Source organism: Suncus etruscus, chromosome 6, assembly GCF_024139225.1.
Source record: "Suncus etruscus isolate mSunEtr1 chromosome 6, mSunEtr1.pri.cur, whole genome shotgun sequence".
Lineage (NCBI taxonomy): Eukaryota > Metazoa > Chordata > Mammalia > Eulipotyphla > Soricidae > Suncus > Suncus etruscus.
This window is the reverse complement of record NC_064853.1, coordinates 43,455,300-43,477,390: the sequence shown is the minus strand read 5'-3', so window position 1 is coordinate 43,477,390 and position 22,091 is coordinate 43,455,300. Positions and strand designations below refer to the sequence as shown.

At 40.5% G+C, this 22,091-nt stretch overlaps 1 protein-coding gene across 1 annotated transcript in view; it reads right to left on the bottom strand.

The window, feature by feature from the left end:
- The window catches only part of CSMD2 (CUB and Sushi multiple domains 2), a 638,485-nt gene that overhangs the window by 512,575 nt on the left and 103,819 nt on the right, over positions 1 to 22,091 (bottom strand). Inside the window, exon 3 of the mRNA XM_049775147.1 lies at positions 5,474 to 5,586. Coding sequence (XP_049631104.1) covers positions 5,474 to 5,586 — 113 coding nt within the window. The remainder of the gene's footprint in view (positions 1 to 5,473; positions 5,587 to 22,091) is intronic.

Sequence of the window (22,091 nt, the reverse complement as noted above, 5' to 3'; positions counted from 1 at the left end):
GTTAAGTAACTGTGGTATGAAAGAAAACCGTAATAGATCCGTCCCTGATCTTCATTAGGAAGGACAAAGAAGGATTAATGTTAAGAGCTCAAAAGATCACCTCACGCTAACCAGCACTGCACTTCCAGCACATCCCAGCTGCACTGCTCTTCACCTTTGTGTCTGAGTGTGTGCAGGCAGCTTCCCCATGTACACTCATAAAAGGGCAGAGATGGGTGAAGCACTTCATAGTGGGTAGAGCACAGAGGCAAAAAGTACAGGAGGAGGTAAAAGGGGAGAGGAATCCTAGGGACCTAGTGCTGAACAGGGAATACTTGAGTTCCCACAAACACAAATAAATATAGATTCTGTGCCAGGAAATCATGAACAATGGATCATTCTCTATAAAATAGCTTCCATGATATAATTGGGGAATGCAATAAAATTCCCATTTTAAACTTTTAGATATCCAGAAGTTCCAGTTAATGAAGCAAGTGTTCAGTATTTTATTTCCAACCCATCTGAGTTGAGGAGTAGGAGGGTATACCTGGATGGTCAACCTCTGTTCTGGAAGGGCATTGAAGTCAAGACAGGCTTCCTGCATTCTCCACAGCTATTAATTTGGCTCTGTTTGACCTGCCTGAGAAGTAGAGTCAGCCCCAGATTCTGGCACAGTCGAGGTGGTGGAGAAAAGAAATCGAGTCTTCACTGCCAGAATTGTACCTTCTCACTCCTAGACCTCAAGTGGCCATAAACTGAACACTAAACCCCAATTCCAGCTTTGCATCTGTCTGATGGAGATAGCACCTCTGCCCTGGGCTGTCATGGGGATTAAATGAGATAATAGAGGTAAAGTGCCTGGCAGAGAGTTAGCCTGAATGCACACTGATCCCCTTCTTTCCCATCAAGGCTCCTGCAGCCCACACTCTTGCCCCTGGGGATTACAATCCAAGCATCTCCCAGCATCTCAGGTTGATGACTGGCCTTTTTGATCTTTTCCTGGAAGTGGCAACTGTGAGCTTCTGCTCTTTACCTGCCTTCACCTTTCTGCCACATCCAGAGCCGGGCTTCCTTCCTTATCTGTACTTCTCACTTGCCTCTGCAGCCAGGGTGATGGAAGATCAAACCTGCTTTGATAGTCGACTTTCAGGAGCATCGGGCAGGAGCTGCCCAGAGCAGGGCGTTGGTGTCAGTTTGAAATAAATACAGCAGCATTCCAGATAGAGACTATAAAGGGGACAGCCTCCTGGGGAATAGCTTGGGCTGGGACAGAGTGGGGGCTATTTGTGTGCTTGCTGGCCATAAGAATGACCAAAATGGGTTTGCAGTGGTGAAGAATCAACCTTCCCCCAAATCATTCTAATTTCTTTGCCTTCCCCTCAGCCCACATATCAAGGTCCAGGGAGTTTAGGAGGAACAGTGCAAGGTCACTCCATTAGTCAAGTACTGTACAGGCCTAAGAAACTAGTGTTCATCAGCCAATCCCCAAACAGGGGATTGCCTAGCTCTGTTGATAAGCCCAATCATAGGTAGGGCCAAGGCTGTTCATGGGTGTTCAGGAGGCTTGTGCTTCAATTCCATGAGGGTTGCACTGGACTCTTCCCTCACTCCCACCTCACCCCTCTCCTCTAAGTGTTCCAAGGGCAGCACAACTCTCACTTTTCCAGAGCACAAGTTCCCCCATTGGGGAATCAGAGCAATAGTACAATGGATAGGACATTTGTCTTGCACATAGCTGACCCAATTTGGATTCCTGGCACCCCATATGGTATCGTGAGGACCTCCGAGAGTGATCCCTGAGCACAGGACCAGGAGTAACTCCTGAACACTGGGTGTGGCTCACAGACAAACAAGCAACAATAATAAAACCCCACAAGTTCTCCACTGGTCCAGGTATAACCCAAACCAAGTATATTTAGCCATAGCATCATTGTGTATGATCGACAGAGACTGTTAGCACAGACCCCTGTGATCATACCTACTGCTGGCTCAGACAGCATCCTACACTACACAGGTGCCTGCAAAAAGGCTCAGCTCCAGCACTAGTTTGTACTGGCTTTGCAAGACTCTGTCATCTCAGTATCAGTAATCTGGAGACTAAACAGTAGGCATAATGTCACCCTTATGCTCTGGATGCTGCATTCTCTCCTGTTTAAACTGGACCAGGCAGGTGAGACAAGAAACTCGGTGGCTTCTCTCTGAATGCTACTTCCTATAAGTCACAGAACTTTCGTACATCTGACAGATGCTGTAGCTCAACCCCGTCCCTAGGGCTCTGTGTAATTGATGGAAGTATTCTCTATCTGTGTTCTCTAATATGACAACCATAAGTCACAGGTGACCAGTGAACATCTAATATCAACTCGTGTTGCCGAATCACTGTATCCTAACTCTATATTCATAGTTAGTAATTTAAATACAGGCATTCAAATATGACCAATAGTTCACTTTGGGCACAATCCTAATCTACAGATCAGCAAACATTTCCTCTAAAGGGTAGAGAGAACATATTTTAGGCTTGGAGGCCAGCATGGTTTCTAAAGCAGTAACTGAACTTGTTGCAGTGCATGCAAGCAGTCACAGACAGAATGTCAACAAAAAAGTTTGACAGTATTCTATTAAACTTTATATATTAAAACAAGTATGGGCTAGATTTAGACAAACTTTTAGAGCCTGTCTAGAAAAAATAGAGTCATATAGATTCATATGTCATATAGATTCATATGTCATATATGTGATATATGACACATAGTCATATAGATTCAAATTTTGCCTCTGTGTCAAAGGGAACAGACCTCTGAGTTCACCTAGAGGTGCTGTCCCTGAATTTCAAGCAGGCACTTCTGATTTAAAATACCCTGCAGTACACTCGGAAATGTTCCGCCTGATGGAGAAGTACCCAGTATGGTTCTCCAGCAGTACTCTGTGGTTAAAGATCAACACAACAGTTGGGTCTCAGAGAAAAACCCATAAGGATTGTGGAATAAGTGCAGCACTAGGACTCAATTGAATCACATTTGTCAGGTGTCAACACCTGCCAGGTCTATGTATGTATCCAGATACATCCTTCCCCAAACACAACCCATATCCCCAAGGTTAAAAAATTATGCAAGGAACTTGGGTCCAATGTGGCTGAATGAGATTTCTCCTAGTAAGAAGGTTGTGGCTCAGACTTGGAGAAAATTGGTTTCAGTTCAGAGCCAAATTGAAACATTTGAAAGGCAATGTAGTAGAGTGAACAAATCACAGACTGGTATACAGAAGTTCTTGCTTTTCAGAAGTTTGCATGGCCTCATTTCACATAAGACCTATAACTGGATCCTTTTTTGGTAGCCAGAAGAAACTCATAGTGTATATAGAGATAGATAGTAGAGAGGTTAAAGAGTTTGCTATACATGAAGCCAACCCCAGTTCTATCCCTGGAGTACATCTGGTCCCCCTGGTTCAGAAAGAGGAATTATACCTAAGTACCTCCTAGGTGACCTCATCACTCCACCCCAACAACAACAACAAAAAAAAAAAGCCCAGAGAGGACACAGAGCACAGTTGTCATTCAATAAGTGCTTGGGGAGGGGGGCAATAGCAATGAGAGTGACCCTACCAAGCTCCTTCTCCAGAATAGCTTTACCCCAGCTGGTATGTATTTGTATGTATTTCAAAGTCTCCTTTCACTTTGTGCTATAAGTTAGTTTAAGGTTTGATTGGGTAGGTGATATTTTAGGTTTAGGCCTGCTAAAAATTTTCCCATCAGGGTTATGAGTCATTGCTTCTTCACTTGATGCCATTTTGGCTTGTGAAATCTTTCACCCAAAAGACCTGATTTTGAGAGAGCAAGGGAAAACTGTTGGCAAGAAACTGATTTTTTTAAAAAAGAAACTGGACAATTTTAGGAACCCTCACTTGAGAGATACGTGAATCCTTTCAAAAGTAAAACTGGCTGGGATTAAACCAGGAGCCCTCCATGAAAGTAATGTGGAATGAAGTCAGAAGCCTGTGGCTAAAACCAGGTGGACTGTACCTGGAATGTTCTCAGAAAGTTGGTTAAAAAGTACTGAGACTGAGGGGCTGGAGTGGTGGCACAGTGGTAGGGCTTTTGCCTTGCATGCACCTAACCTAGGACAGACCATGGTTCAAGACCGGGGTTCGATTCCCAGGTTCAATTTCCCAGCGTCCCATTTGGTTCCCCAAGCCAGGAGCAATTTCTAAGCGCATAGCCAGGAGTAACCCCTGAGCATCATTGGGTGTGGCCCAAAAACCAAAAACCAAAACAAACAAATGAAAAGTACTGAGACTGAGGCTGGAGAGACAACAGGTAGGACCAACCTAGGTTTGATCCCTGGGACCCAGGACGGGCCCCAAGCTCCACCAGAGGTGATCCTTGAGCTCAGAGCTCCTGAACACCACTGTATGTGGCTCCCAAACAAACAAACAAACAAACAAACAAAAAATGACTAAAATCTCATCAGAGGCTCTACAGTACTCAAAACATAAACATTAAACTGTCTTTCTGCCCCTCCTCTAGAAACACTACTGCAATATATGTCCTACAAAACTGGCTTTGCCCTGGTGCCTGGCAAGTGCTGGCCTGCTAAGATAGAGATGGAGTTTCCAGCTATACAAATGGCTGTAGCTTTGTTCTGGCAACACCACTGCTACATGTTCCAGAGACAATGAAAAGAAGGCTTTTGGGTAACTGGCATGCTTTACGTGGGTGTTATGTCATTACTGTTATTAATTATCATTAACAGTCTTAAAATATGCCTATTAATGATCTCAACACAAAATAGCAGTGTGGGTCTTAGCCAAGAGCTGCATAATTACCTATTAATGAGATGTAAATTTCATAGGGAAATGACAGAGATCTAGAAGTACCACCTTCTGAACTAACATAATAAAGTTAATAATAATAATAGTGTATAATCTGAAGATATTAGTGTTAATTTGAATGCCAACACCACATTTAAACAGACCAAGGGAAGTGGAAGTAATTTGCATAACTCAAACCAAGAAATCCTAATCCATGCTCTTAAGAAAATAATGAATTGTCCTCCACATGTTATAAAACGAACTCTCTGCAGTCACTATATTGGGTGGTTTTTTTCCCCCAGCTCCTTATATTCTTCCTTTTACTTAGGGCTTATATCTCTTTATTTCCAAAACCAAGCTGAGGTACCTTATGCAATTAAGTGCAATACAAAACAGAATTAAAAAAAAATAAAAACACAACAAAACCCAGTTAAGAGCAGAGTAGTAGATATTACCAGACCCTTGGGACACACTGTTGGAGCTAAACTTCAATTTCAATTCTGTTTCCTGGAAGCACAGCCAGGGCTATTGAAGTAACTGAGTTACTGGTTAGTAGCCCACCTCATTAGGACGGGTACAGGCTTTGAAGCTGAAGAAGCCCTTCCCATCTCACAATGCTCCCCTGTAAGCAGCTATCACCATCTTATGGATCCAGGCCGGGGGATTTAGGCTGGGCTGGGGCACCTACCTTCATAGCTGGCATGGAAACCCTGCGCACTGACTGCGTAGTCACTGATGAGACGCAGAGACAGCGTAGTGGCCGCACTGACGATGGTGGCTGGCAGCTGAAAGCCTGTGAGTCTGAAAGACAAAGAGGTATATTTTAGGGAGCATAACCCCCTTGGTTGAGTATCCCTCAACCACTGAGTACCTGCTGTGGTACAATACAGAACTGGGCATGTGAAGAAGATGGAGATCAGGTCAGTGCCCAGGGTTCAAACTACAGCAAACCTAAGCACAAGCGATGGGAGAACATGGGATATGGGCGCGTGCGTGAGAGAGAGATCCTTCCTACCATGAGCAATCCCTGACCTGAAAACCTGTTTTATCCATGTCTTTCTCTTTGCTCTTCTTCTAGTTTCTTCTCCCTTCTCTTCCCTTTCTGGATGAGCTTCTTGGAGATTTAAGTTAGGAATTTAAAGCTAGTAATCACTAACTGACAATACTCATATACTAGATACAAGGATGATATCTCCAACTATAAATTGCAAAATATGAAGGGCTCTTTCCATAGAATTTATACTTTAGGAGGAATATCTATTGTTTTTATAGAAAATAATAAGTGGTTATTATTTCTTAAAGATGAAAAATATAACCCACTAAAATCTAGAAATAATCATTCTTGACAGATGACATGCAAAGTGATGGAAAAATCAATAGATGGGATCATAGTCAAGGAAATTTCATATGAATGGTATACTTTTAAAATTAAAATGTATAATATTTTTCTTTTCCTCTACAAATTTAATGAAAAAGGGGCCAGAGAGATAGCATGGAGGTAGGCCTTGCCTGCAGAAAAACGGTGGTTTGAATCCCGGCATCCTATATGGTCCCCGGAGTCTGCCAGGAGCAACTTCTGAGCATAGAGCCAGGAGTAACCCCTGAGTGCTGCTGGGTGTGACCCAAAAACCAAAAAAGAAAGTAGCAATTAACTGAAAGTAACCATTAAGGGGCTGGAGCGATAACACAGCAGGTAGGGCATTTGCCTTACATGCAGCCAACCCACATTCGATCCTCACCATCCCATATGATTCCCTGAGCTTGCCCGAAGTTATTTCTGAGTGCAGAGCTAGAAGTAACCCCTGATTACTGCCAGGTGTGGCCCAAAAGCAAACCATAAAGAAGAAAGGAAAAGAAAAAAAGAAAAGGAAAGAACAGAAAAGAAAATACAGAAAGCAACTGTTAAACCTGAAATAATTTTGGTCCATAAAAATAATTTTTAGGTTTTGGGGTCTGATCCTGCTGTGCTTGGGAACTATTCTTGGTTCCATACTCGAATATGGAGTAGAAGTTGGGGCAAAGGGACACAGTTGAGGTGCCAATGATCTAACCTGGGCCTCCTATATGAAAAACATGCAGTCAGCCCATTGAATTCTTTCTCTAGCCTCTATGAAAATCATTTTTATAAAATTTTGTCTGGTGTTAAAAAAAACTAATAAAGCTTTAACTGAGTACTTGGATACATGCTATAATAAGAAACCTTAATACTCTGGACATTCAATCAGGTGGTCCACAGGTTGACTATCTATGCCCACAGGTGGCAATACTTGTCAGTATCGCGGCACCCTTATCCAAATCTTAGACTCAACTGCCTACCCTTTCCCCATCAGGTCTCTGAGCAGAAGTTTAAGGTTTGTCCTTGTTTTTTTTTAAGATTAAAATTTTTTGATATGAAGTTAAAAATTTGTTGATGGTTGACTTTCAGTCATATAATGTTTCAACACCCATCCCTTCATCAGTGTTCATTTCCTGTCATCCCCAATTTTCCCCATTCTCTCCCATTCCCCACCATCAGACAAGCCTAACCCAATCGCTTTTCTTCTTCTTTTTTCTCTCTCTGTCTCTCTATATCTCTCTGTCTCTCTTTCTCCTTCTCTTTCACCCCTTCATTTTTTGCACTCTGGTTTGCAGATTTGCAATACTATTATGGAAAGAGAATATTGCATATCACTTTACTTTTTTTTTAGTACCCAGTTTTAAGGGTATCTTTAGCCCACTCTCCAATTTTAATTTTATTTGGGATGACGGGGTTTCTGAGGTGGTACTCAGGAGACATGAGGGGCCCTGCACAGGAATGTTCAATCAAACGAGACAATAGTTTAATGAAAGAGTTCAAGGTTGTGATGTTTCCATGTGCTCTGCAATGTCAGGGATTTCCAGGGCCATGTATATGGTTCTGGGGTTGTACCTGGAAATACTCAATACCAAGATTCAAACAAGGTTTAATGACATACAAGGTTCACTGCTTCACACTTGCTGTAAGAAATCCAGAGCTAGACAAAGCCCTTCTTTTCCACTACCTTGTTTCTGTATTAACTCAATAGAAATTCAAGCAGATGAGAAGAAAAAGTGATCAGATGATGAAAAAGCTTATCAATATGTTTCACAGTCATCTTGTCTTCAGGTATAAGATTATCCAGTGAAGGAGCCTATTTTGCATTTTTCCTTTCCTAATTATCTATGTCTACATGGTTCAAAAATCAGTTTGTGAAAATAAAAAAACCATATATATTGAAAGGAAACAATTAGTGGTGTTTGTGTTGTTGTGACAACTTTGTCATCATATGAAGGGAGATGTTATTTACAAGCATTACAGGTCTAGTGGACATCTTTGGCTCCTATCTGTCCATTATTCTTCTTAGGAGTGGTCACTGCATGGAGTTCTCTCAGACACCTCATTTGTGCTGTAGCCATGAGACTGGGCAAATGACCAATAACATCTCTCATCTTTATAGACTGATTTAAGCTCTGGAGAAGAGAGAAGAGGGCAAAGAACCCAGATAGGATCATCCCGGATCCTTCATTGAAATAGAATAGATAGATTCCAGGAATCTTTTATTTTGGGGTTCTAAATCATTAGTGCATAAGCCTGGGACTTCCAGCAAGAAGCCTCTTTATCATTATATAGAGTCTATCTACTTTAGCAAAAACAATATCCCACATAGATTTAAACAGAGCTGAACAGTGAGAAGGGAGACAGAGGCCTGATGATATATTGTTGAGATCTTTAATCCAGCCAAGCAGAGTAATCTATCTCTACAGTTCCCAGTTACACAAGCCAACATTCTTGCAGTTTGCATCTCTCCCTCTTTCTTTTTTTGTTTCTTTTTTTCTCAAGCTAGTTTGATTTGAGTTCTCTCTCTTGAAATTGATTCAACACTGATGGATGCAGCATGAAACCCTAGAGGCTTTAAAGGAAAATATTGATTGCTTTAATTCCATGAAAATCAAAAGCATGCATGTGAAGCAGAAAAAATATTTTTTCAAAGATAAAGAGAAAATACAATAGAGAATGTTAAGTATTATAGATATGAAAGGAAAAGGCTAAGTATTCATAATCTATAAAGAACATTTGAAATCAATATGAAAATGATAAACACATAGAGGGAAAGGGCAAAGGATAAAGACATAAAGACAAACCATTTAATATCAAATATGAAAATTAAATTTATGGTTCTCATTTTCTTGGGGGCTGGAGTTGGGTCTCACTCAGCTGTATTCAAGGCTTTACTCCTGGCAATACTTGGGGGGACCATGTGTGATGTCTGGGACTAAAGTAGGATTACCATGTATAAGGCAAGAACCTTATCCCCTGTATTATCATTTTGGCCCACTTCTCATTTTCTAACTATCAGATTGATAATTATATAGGGTTGGAAAGGGTTAAGAAAGAGAGATTCTATGGATACCAAAAGACTATTTAGAAAATTCTATAAATTGTTCATATATATTTCACACATTAGATTAAATGGACCACTTTCTTGAAAAGCACAAAAACTACCACATCTTTCCCAATATACCTTCAATCATTTAAACTGCTCTATTAATATTAATGAAAGTAATATTTTAAAAATAACCGCATAGGAATGTGAAGCCCAGGTAGTTTCACCAGAGACTCTACCACAAGGCATTAAAAATCCTAACATCAAATCCATTAACTTTCTTGCATAAAATACAGCAGAAAGAAATACCTATTGTCTTATTTATGAAGTCAGTATTACCTGAGACCAAAAATAGAAAGTTTAAATAAGAAAACTAATGACCAATATTCAACAGGATATGGAATTGAAAGTCCTAGAACAAAATATTAGTGAAGAGATTTCAGCAAGACATAAAAATAACTAGACACTCCAAACAAGTGGGGTTAATTTCAGAGAGTCAAGTCTGGGTCAACACTTCAAATCAATCAATGACATTTACCATAATAACAGGTCAAAAGAAGAAAAGTCACATAACCATGTGAATTGATCCAGAAAAAATACTTAATAAAATTCAAACCTCATTCCTTACTAACTAGCAGAAAATAAGAATAGAGGAAAACTTGACTTGACAAAGAGCATACAAAAATTCTATAGCTCTATTTGCCTCTTAGTGTAAAAGACTGAAAGATTCTCCTATAAGTTTGAGGAAAAAGCACAGATAGAACATTGGATAATTACTAGATAATTGAAAAGTTGACAAAAGGCATGGAGACATTTCACTAAGCAGGTTATGTGGATGGCAAATAAGCCCATGTAAATAGTTCGATATCCAAATCCATTAGGGAAATTCAAATTAAGACCTTGATAACGGGTGAAGTAAAAATAGTGACAATAGCAAATGTTGGTGATGATGTAGAGCAATTAGATGTCTCATAGATTGTTAGATGGATGCAAAATGATATAGATACTTAGGAAAATAGTTTGGCAATTTCTTTTTCAGGAACTACTACTATGGGCTTAGGAAAAGAGTTCAGGGATTTAGACATATGCACAGCATGCACCCAACCCTGGTTTCATCCCTGGCACTATATGTTCCCTGTCAATATGACAACAGTTGTGTAGCATCTTCAGGTCTGAGTAATGACCTGTGTGGCGTGGATGGTCAAAAAAAAAACTCCAAAGTGGCCTATGGATCACTTGGAATCTTAAAAGGGAAAAATGGAAAAGAATAACTATGATGCAAACACTGATCATAAAACTCAGTGATTACACCCCCACACGTTTGTACTCAAGTAATGAAAACTGTGCACTCAGAGCCTAGGAAGGATGGTTAATATCATTTCTTCTTTTTCTCTTTTATTATTTTTTGGTGACAACCCAGAACTGGAAGCAATCAAAATGTTTGACAACAGATGAATGATGAAACAAACTGCAGTGCATGCACAGTGATGAAAAGAAGGGAACTATCTATACCTGAACAACTTGGGCAAGTCTCCAGGCATTAGGGAGCAAAGTTTATAACTTTGAGAGCAAATTTTATAAACAGCTTATTACAAAAAAAATGACCTAGCAGAGAGTTACATATATATAATATTCTTGAAAGGACAACATTAAAGGCGAGGCAACAGATTAGTGATTGTCAAGGATTAAAAGATGGAAAAAGAAAGAAGTGGAGGGGGCCATAAGAGAAGCAGGAGGGGGCTTTTTTGTGATCATGATTGATTTTGCATTTTGAAGGAAGTGGCCCTGGCCCATATCCATACTGCTCGAAGAGTCACAGAACCTGCAACAACTGCACTAACTTCAATGTCTTGTTTTGGGTATGTGCCATGTTATATAGAAGGTGCCCATTGAGGGAAAAGTGATCAAGGTACATGGGACCTTTCTGTAGTATCTTTGTAACTTTTTATTCATTTACCAATATTTCCAATAAAAATTGGTTTTATTTTCTAATTATGTAAAGGGCTCACAGTATATTCCTAGTGGACTGCAGTTCTGCATTGAATCTGACCTAAATTCAGGCATCCTAGATTGGTATTTTAGCAGTTGATTCTAGGACCACTCTCTTCAGCTGCCTACTAGTCATTTCAATCCTTACACTGTATGGACATGCATATGTACATGTGTGTACATGCATACAGAGTGGTTCTCTATCTCTCTTATGCACACCATGTTCACACAAGTGAATGCATCCTATCTGCACATCTGGCTGGATTCTGACTATCAAGAGACTAAGTACCAGTACCATAGTCCGCCCCTGTTCCTGGGCTTCCCACTGATTTCACTCTTCTCCACAGAATGTTTGTCAGCAAATGGCATTGTTTTCTTGCAAAGGACATTGAACATTAAAATATCAATTTGTCTTCAGGGGAGCCCAACCTTGATCTGGATCAGATCCTACACCCCTTCCCAGTTGATCCTGTGTCTACACCTCCAATTCACAACAGGATCAAATGACTTCCTAGCCATGTTCACATATTACACCCTTGGGTGCCTTTCCCAAACAACCTAAGGAGTTCCCTGAGGAATCTTACACCTCACCAGGCTCCTCCCAGGAGTTGTCCCTGGTAATGGTATTCATTCCACTGAGTAGAAGAACTTGTTGATTTTATTCCCCAAGTAACTTTTGAGCTGCCAAGGAAGATTTCTAGGCACTCATTTCTTGGTTCTATATTGACATAAGCTGCAAGTAGCTAACGTACACTGTCAACAAACAATTACAGTTTGATCACTTGCAATGTAGGGAATTGCAGCTTACTAGGCATTTTCTTTAATCAGTTTTTACCAGGCTCTGCTCTTTCCCAGAAATGGTAAATAGATCCTAACATGCAGATTTCCTCAAAGACACTAAAGCTGGAGGGGTGTGAAAGCTTGACTCTTCCCCCATCTGGATAGTTGAGTCATCATTCTCTGCTCCCTGCCTACTCTTCATGTACCTTTCCTTCTCAATGAATCACTTTTAGACAAACTGAGGACCCTGTAAGCCAGAACATCTCGTGGCACTGCATATATAAGTTTCTTACTTGCCCATTTTGCATTTGACAAGTCTAAACACCGTATTGTAAGGAGTGCCTCATCTCCCAATAGTGTACAGACTACATCTTCCTTAGGCAACATGGCAAAATGATGTACAGGCTTCCTACTGTGTCTGGTCTCCCCACTGATTCTCAGATATGCAGAGGACAGCTTTGGCAAACAGGTAACATACCATGAGTATCAGCTCATTCTCACCCTCCTTATCCAGGGTTATTGTCTTGCCACTTCCCCCCAAGAACTTTTGTGTTGCTTTTGCCTCTTTTTCCAGAGTCACCAGGGTATTGGAAAGTAGCCATGACCTCATTGTTTTCACTGTTCCTGTTCTGAATCCATTCAAGGCTTCCCACTGCTCTTAGGAAAAAGGCCAGAATCCCTGGAGAAGCCCAGGATGCATGCAAGACACCCTCTACCCTAGAACATACCAGAAAAGCTGAAGTCTTCTCTGGTCAAACAGGGGGTTGCTGGCAAAGAGGGCTGAATTTCCTCAGAATTTGTAACTAATGACAAAGTAGATTTTAAGGGACTCGAGAGATAGTACATGAGGTTGCATTTGCCTTGCCTGTAATAATTTTACTCTCCATCACTATGTCTGTCTAGCTGATCAAAGAGCCAGGAAGAGACACTGAGCACTACAGGTGTGATATAACCCTCTTCTTTCCACCCAACAAACAATACAATAAACCTTTAAAAAGTTCACTTCATCATTAGGTCTGTGTGCCCAGCTCAGTGATTAAACCCACTTCCCACTTCCTCTCTTCTCACTGCCAGCTCCTTCACCTCCCAGGGCCATCCAGTCACACAGCTCATGTACACTCAGCTTCCTTCTTATAACACTTGCTCACAACCCCTCCAACTGTTTGTTCAATTAACTTCTCATCATTTATATCTTATCACGAATGCTCTAACATTTTTTAAGAAAGATAAAATGTTTAGTTTGCATTTCCAATAGCCACTGTGGATGTTACTGGACCCTGTCCTGAAAGATTTATGGTGTATCAACATCTTCCCTGGGATTGGCACTAGTTCTGCAGAACCTATGAGCATCAGATGCTGCTTCTGAGAGGGGCCCTGAGAAGTCTGAGCCCATTTTGTCAGATTTTCCTTTCTGAGTTCTTGCTTCAGCAATCCTGGTTGTCTGTGGACTAGAATCTCTGTGATTCCATGCAACACAGCCCTGGAAACCATTTTTGAATATGCAGTAGAGACAAGAAAGGAACTTCTTGTGAGATAAGTGAGTGAGATGAGAAGGATCTTAGAAATCATAGTATTTGTAAACAAGGTTTTTTTTTTGTATTACTCAGGTATGCTAAAGTCAATAGACTAGGAGCAGATATGTTAAAAAATAATTTTCCAGACACAGTTCCTCAGAATAGAGGCTTGCAGGAGCACTCAGAACCAGCACCAGGCCCGGAGGAAGGTGGGAAGGAACCACTTCTACAGTAGTATTGGGGAGGCAGGGGCACTTGGAATCCCTGCAGAGGATCCTAGAGTAGGGACTGCCATAGAGGCCAACTATTAGGGAGGTGGTTATAGGCTGATCCAGGGGTGTTCACTGAGGTTGGTTGGTTTTCCTTTGGAAGGTTCTCTCTGAGGAGATCTTAGCCATTTTTCCTGAGCCACTAGTGTACAGGATCCTGGAAGCCTTTTGATGTTGAGTGAATCTCGTTTTACTACAAGCTGATTTCTACTAAAACAGTTAAGTTCCTACATGATATTTCTGGTCACAAAGCATCACCAAACTTTTAAATAAAGACCAAATGCTGTTTAATGCTTCTAATACTAAGCTGTTTTCATTCACTTCCTACCGCATTTATTCCAATTCAGCACAGATTCTAGGCCTAGAAAATTAATGGTACAAGACAGAAACCTGCCCTAAACGGGACATTTTTAATTATAGGTGTGCATGCACACACAACACACACACACTCACACACACACACATACACACACACACACCCTCAAACTCAGACCCTGACACATAGCAATAACTCTCCCAAGTATATCTTTAGGACATGGAGAAAACCCACCAAACAAACATCACAAGACAACTAGTCAATTGGGCTAAGAATTGATGATTTATCATCATCATCATCACAAAAAACAATGTTGAAAGATATGGCATTTTGGATATGGCATATCTTTCTCTAAAATATTAACCCAGGAAAGAACTCTCTGGGTCAGAAGGTTCCTATGTCAGAGTATTGAAAAACATAAAAAATAAAGATGAGAAGGTCAGAGAGATAGCACAATGGGATAGCACTCATCTTACATGCAGCTGACCCAGTTCAATTTCTGGCACTCTATATGGCCTCTCAATCCCCACAAGGAATGATCTCTGAATAAACCCTAAGCACAGCTGGGATAATCCAAACAAAACAAAACAAAACGATGAATACATTTCACTAATACAGAATTTTATAACATTCCTTTTTATGTTTTTTATTTGTCATTTTTGCTATACTAGAGATGTAACTGAGAGCCCTACCCACACAAGACCAGAGCTCAACTGCTGAGTCAGAACCTCACCTCCTTTTTGACCCTTACCACTCATCCCAATTCCTAATCCGATGTTTACAGGAGAAAATATCTACACCGACTGATTTTTTTCTGAGGTCTCCTAGACTATAGAAAAGTCCATGGAAGCAGCGGCTCCTCATTTGCTCCTCTGGACAGTTCCTTGCATATTTGCTCTTGGGTGAAAAGAAAGATTATTTGGCATTTCCCAGGGTAGCCATCCATGGCAGAATTCATTCCAATGTTTGAAGAATGGAGAAACAGTAAGAGAAACATCTAGATAAAGTCAGAATAACTCCTCCACACAACTTCTCTGGTCTCAATTAGGGGGTTACTTCTTCTAGGAAAGGGTTTGAGGTTCTTTAATAAATGTCTTCAGAACACAGCACTTCTCCTTTTTAACAGCTGTTCTAAACAGACTAAGCTTATATTCTTTTTTTTAAATAATAATATCTTTATTGGGACCGGAGCAGTGGTGCAAGCCATAAGACGTCTGTCTGCCTTGCGTGTGCTAGCCTAGGATGGTCCGCAGTTCGATCCCCTGGTGTCCATATGGTCCCCAAAGCCAGGAGCGATTTCTGAGCGCATAGCAAGGAGTAACCCCTGAGCATCACAGGGTGTGGCTGAAAAACCAATATATATATATATATATATATATATATATATATAAACACATATATACATACATATATATGTGTATATATATACATTTACGTATATATATTTAAACATCATGATTACAAACATGTTTGTTGTTGGGTTTCAGTTATAAAAAAGAACACCCCCCCGTCACCAGTGTAACCTTCCCACCATCAATGTCCCTTATCTCCCTCCCCCACCCAAATTCGAGACAGGCATTCTATTTCTCTCACTTACTATCATTGTCATGAAAGTTGTTACTATGGCTATTTTTCTAACTGCACACACCACTCTTTGTGGTAAGCTTCATATTGTGGGACAGTCCTTCCAGCCCTCATATCTATTGTCTCTGGGTCTTTTATTTGTCTTAATTCCCACAGATGAGTGAGACTATTCTGTGTCTATCTCTCTCCCTAACACTTAGTTCACTCAGCATAATAGTTTCCATGTACATCCATGTATAGGAAAATTTCATGACTTCATTTTCCTGATGGCTGCATAGTATTCTGTTGTATATATGTATCACAGTTTCTTTAGCCACTCATCTGTTGAAGGGCATCCTGGATGTTTCCAGATTCTGACTCTTTTAAATAATGCTGCAATGAATATAGATGTTCAGAAGGCATTTTTGTATTGTTTTTGTGTTCCTAGGTTTTATCCCTAGAAGTGGTATAGCTGGATCGTTTGGGAGCTCAGTTTCCAGATTTTGAGGAATCCCCATATTGTTGTTCATAAAAGTTAGACTAGACAGCATTCCCACCAGCAGTGAATAAGAGTTCCTTTCTCCCACATTCCGGCCAGCACTGATTGTTTTTGTTTTTTCGTGATATGTGCCAGTCTCTGTGGCATGATATGGTACTTCATTGTTGTTTCGATTTGCATCTCCCTGATGTGATGTGGAGCATTTTTTCATGTGCCTTTTGGCCATTTGTATTTCTTCTTTGACAAAGTGTCTGTTCATTTCTTCTCCTGATTTTTGATGGGGTTAGATGTTTTTTATCTTGTTAAGTTCCATCAGTACTTGTATATCTTAGATATTAGCCCCTTATCTGATGGATACTGTGTGAATAGATTCTTCCATTCTGTGGGTGGCCTTTGGATCCTAGTCATTATTTTATTTGAGGTGCAGAAGCTTCTCAGCTTAATATAGTCCAATTGGTTTATTTCTGCTTCCACTTGTTTGTACAGGACTATTTCCTTCTTGAAGATGCCTTTTGTCCCAATGTCATGGAGTGTTTTATCCATGTATTCTCCTATATACCTCAAGTTCCAGGTCAGATATGAAGGTCTTTAATCCATTGGATTTCACCTTTGTGTATAGTACTGAATTTACTTGCCATAACAATTGGGCAAGAAAAGCTATCAAGGACTTCCAGATTGGAAAGGAAGAAGTCAAGCTCTCACTGTTTGCAGACTACATGCAATACATATTTAGAAAACCCTAAAGACTGTACTTAAAAGCTTCTAGAAACAATAGATTCTTATAGCAAAGTGGCAGCCTACAAAATTAAGATGCAAAAATCAATGGCCTTCTTATACACAAACAATGATAGAGAAGAAACGGACATTAAAAAAGAGTTCCATTCACATTAGTGCCACAAAAATTCAAATACATTGGAGTCAATTTAACTAAAGAGGTGAAGGATCTATACAAAGAAAACTACCAAACACTGCCTCAGGAAATAAAAGAGGACATAAGGAAATAGATACATAAATCCTGTTTATGGATTGAAAGGATTAGCATTATTAAAATGGCAATACTCCCCAAAGAATTGTACAGATGTAATGCAATTCCTCTAAGGATACCCATGACATTCTTCAAAGAAGTGGATCAAAAACTCCTGAAATTCATTTGGAACAATAAACACCCACGAATAGCTAAAGCAACTCTTAGGAAAAATAAGATGGGAGGCATCTCTGTCCCCAACTTTAAGTTATTCTACAAAGCAGTAGTCATTAGAACAGCATGGCAATGGAATAAATATACTTCAGTATTCAGAGAATGTTCCCCAGACATACAGTCAATTAATCTTTGATAAAGGGGTAAGATATGCAAAATGAAAAAGGAAAGCCTCTTCAACAAGTGTTGTTGGGAAAACTGGTCATCCATATGCCAAAAAGCAAACTTGGACCTCCATCTAATATCATGAGCTTATATCCTTATTGAATTATATATGTCTGCATGTCTTGAAGCTAAGTCTCTGGAAGGCAAGATCTATGCCTACCTTTCCTCCATCTGTGCACAGCATGTTAGAGGCAGTGTGGCTATGGATAGAATGGCCCCTTTAAAATCTACATGTTGAAGTTATTCTGCCCCACCTGTCCCCATGATATGTGATGTATTAGGAGGAAATCTTTGTTAGGTTATTATAAAGAGATGAGTTGGTGTGCATGGGTCCCCCCTGAATTGTATGGTAGCCTTGGGAAGAGTCTTAAGAAAGCCGGCTTTTCTCTGCTTTCCATCCTAGGAAGAAATGATCAGAATCAGGATGCTTGCAACCTCCTAGGGGCAATTTACAATATCTTCATAGACCAGCTCCCTGATTGTAGACTTCCAGCCTCCAAAATGAGGGAAATACATTTCACTGCTGTGTAAGTCCACCAGCCTATGGAATTTTAAGATAGTATTCCAATTTTATTAAGATAAATAACAGGGCCCGGAGAGATAGCACAGCGGTATTTGCCTTGCAAGCAGCCAATCCAGGACCAAAGGTGGTTGATTCAAATCCTGGTGTCCCATATGGTCCCCCGTGCCTGCCAGGAGCTATTTCTGAGCAGACAGCCAGGAGTAACCCCTGAGCAATGCCGGGTGTGGCCCAAATACAAAAAAAAAAAAATGATAAATAACAAATGAATGCATGCATATGTGCATGAATGAATGCATTGCTATGTAAAAGCTTTTGCTTTTTTAAAGGTGACCATACAAGTCTGGCTCTTGAATGGCATGTGGAAATGTGCTTTTTAGCAGAAATGGGTTCTCACCATTCCCAGAACAAGTGAGAGCAGCCTTAATTATTTATAAAAATATAATAGTTTATAATAAATACCTTCTTTCCTTCTGGGAGTCTGGACCCAGGACACACGCCAGGTAGAGACCTGTCTAGGTGAGCCCCCACCCCACTGAATACTGAGCATGCCTTAGAAGTCTGTGCCTGGTCCTTCAAATGTCAGTCCTTCCAAGCTTGCTTTTGCCGTAATAAATCAGCCAGGAGGGCAGTTACCTGCCAAATCACATGCACCCTCTTAGCAACCCAGGGAGCTAAGATGACCTTCAGTTTCTCTATCACAAGAGTGGCAAGTTAATACAACTGGATGCTTCTGGACAGTACAAATACTAACCATCATACACTATCTACCACCCTTTGGAAGATAGTATAGGATGTTCATTGGCAAAAACAAAATTATGATATACTAAACTAGACAGTGAAATAAGAATTTCTCATAAAATATGAAATAAAGTACAAGTATATGTGAATGTGGGTGGTGTTAATAAGCTATTAGACAACTTTCAAGTCAAAGATAGAATATGTAATAGCTCCCTAACATATCATATTATAGTCCTTTCCATTCTTAGAATATTATATAGAACCCTATCTAGAAAATGACATTTCCAGAGAATGAAGGTTATGGGGTTCGGGTACTGCTACTTTGGTCCTAAGGCTGCTGACACCCTGGGATCCAGAATCCTAAATGACCATAATGTCAAATTCCATAATGACCAAAAGGAGAAGAAATGGTTCTTGTATTGCCTCTAAATCTGAGGACTTATAATAAATTCATCATTCTGAGGGTGATCTATACATATCTCCTCACTACCATCTTAAAGAGCCCAACTAATATAAAATTATCCAGGAATAAACAGTAATATAGCAAATTTGGCCTTTATTGAATGGTTCTCATTTAAGGCTCTTAGCACATCAAACAGTGATATAAAAAAAGACATGTCAATTGACCTTGGGAATAAAAGAGTAAATGTAAGCAACATTTATCACGCTGACAGGCTTGGCAAACAGTGTTTTGATTTGCCAGCAACCCTACTCCAGACAGCAGCCACTAGTTAGATACATAAACCATTAAGCTAAAAACAGAACTATCATTATAGGCATCATCTAGTAATTTGCAGGTAATTGATGGACATTAGTCATAATCACACACAATACACAGACATAGGCATATAACCCTACAGACACATATTCTCTTTGGCAATTCCAATTTGCATTTCAACAAGAGCTTCTAACACAAGAAACTTGGAAACTGGGCTTTCTATGTTTTTAAGGACATATCTATTTCAGATCATTTTATTATTGAAGCATCCTGCAGGCTGGGAGTTAGGGTTGGGGCGAGGGGTATACCTGTGTAAACAAGCCGTGCCTAGAGAATACGGGTCATACAACATAGTTGTTCCTGTGGCAACTGATGTTTCTGGCCTCAAAAGCCCTGAAACTCAGTGACCACAAATATAATTTTTTAAAAAATAAAATGTGTGTGTGCGTGTGCGTGTGTGTGCGTGTGTGTGTGTGTGTGTGTGTGTGTATACAAATTGTTTCTACCTATGATCTGGAGACTATTATAACAACTCCTTGTAAAAAATCACCCCACCCAGAGAGATGCTAAAAAATTTCAACTAAATTCCAAAGACTCTTTACTAAAAAATGCCCCCTACCTATCCAGAAAATGCTCTGGCTTTACACATACATATTTTAGATGCACCTATATACTGAAATCTTGGCAACCAGACTACCTGGCCCAAGAAAATCTACTGAGAGCTCAGCCCCCATATCCTATCTCCTTAGGTATATATGCTGAGACATATGGGCTTTAGTAGGAAAATCTGGGGTTCCAGCAGGCCCTCCTGCTGAGGTCTAAAAATAGGGGAACAGCACTGTATGATCAGAATAGAAATCCTCTGACTTCACTTACTTTTCAGCATCCAGGAATATTCCTCATAGAACTGTACTTTCTGGTCCTAAGCCTTTGGCCTGAATTTTTTCTATAACACTTAGCACACCTGATGTGTTTATTGATTTTATTAATCTATTTTGTTTGCTTTTGTTTTGGGGGAGACCACACTCAGAGATACTCAGGGATCACTTATGGCAGAGCTAAGGGGACCATCTGTGGTGCTGGGGATCAAACATGGGTTTACCATGTGCAAGCAAGAGCCCTACCTAATGTACTATTTCTTGCGCAATTTTATTCTTTCTGATTTATTGTCTATCTACCTTTCTCTCTAACATGAGTTCTATGTTCTGTGGGTATGGTGAACTTTGCTTGTTTGATTGTTTGGATTCAGAGATGTCCTATGCCAGGGGGGGCGAACACGTGGCTCTTGAGCTGCATGCGGCTCCCGGCCAAAATGAATGCACTCTTTGCCTCATATTATTTTGTATACTGTGGCTCTTTGCCAAGTTTGGATTTTGTTCTGCTGCTTCTGAGGAGGGACCTCTGAGGAGAGATCTCCAAGTGTGTCGTCCCGCCCCGAGGCTGTGTCCTCCCTTCTCCCATCCCTCGGAAATAACTGCAAAGGTGGGTGGGGGGACCCGTGTGTCACATGTTGGGTCACATCTGGCCATTAGTTCTTCGTGTGGAGGACACAGCACACCCTCACCATCACTGCAGGATTTTGACCCTCACTCAAAACAGCAAAATGCAATATGTGTTTAATAGATTATTGTTAAAATTATATGCTTTTGTGTGAGTGTTTGTTTTGGCAGGTCACTGCCTGGTGTGGCTCTCTGACTCTCACAGTTTAAAATTTTGGCTCTTTGTGTCAAACTTGTTCGCCACCCCTGTCCTATGTAGTACTTCAGGGTCCATCCAATGGTGGGAATCAAATTCAGAGTTCTACTCCTTGAGTGAGTTCTTCTTTTCTTAGAGCAGGGATTTTTATCGACTGGCTTTCCTAGTTTGTGTCCAGAATCAGAGAACTATGCCAAGCACCCAGTAGGAGTTGGTACTTAATCGTGTTCTTGCTAGGGACACCATGAAAATGCAACTCAGTAAATACAGTAATAGCAACTTACCAGGAACCAGACTTTACTAGCCTGAGCCTGTTCAATGGTTAAGTTACTAGTCAGTCATAAAAAGAGCTGGAAGAAAGGGAGTATGAAAGCAAGATCATTTCAAGGGAAGGAATGGTGTGAGCAGAGGAAAATCAAAATACAACTTTACAGGTAATTTATGAAATTGTTCTCCAACTCATGACAGGAAAACAAATGGATACCGCCAGCTGTTCCACCTCCATGTGCTTGCCATGACTGCTTAATTACCATGCTTCCCAAGAGAGGGTGTTTTTTCATAGGCTGCTCAGCCCCCTGGCAGATGTGAACTTCATGTGATTTTCCAAAATCTGGGAAAAGCTTGCCCTAGTGCGGTCTTCCATGACACAGAGGGAAGCTTCCAGCAAGCACTTTAGGGCTGAAGGTGGCTGAAGATGCAGCTGCTGGCTTTGAGAAAGAAGAGCCAATTGAAGACCTTGTGATGTCCTCAACTTAGGGCTAATCAGTGCTCTTTGACTTTTAAATCTGTGACACTTCCATAGCCCCCAGAACCAAAATCCCAATTAGCTGGGGCTACCTAAGTCACTTTATTTTAGGGGTTGCTTTCATTTTTATTTGTTTATTTATTTCGTGTTGGGGCCACACCTGGCAGCACTCAGGGGTTACTCCTGGCTTTGCACTCAGAAGTAGGCTAGGT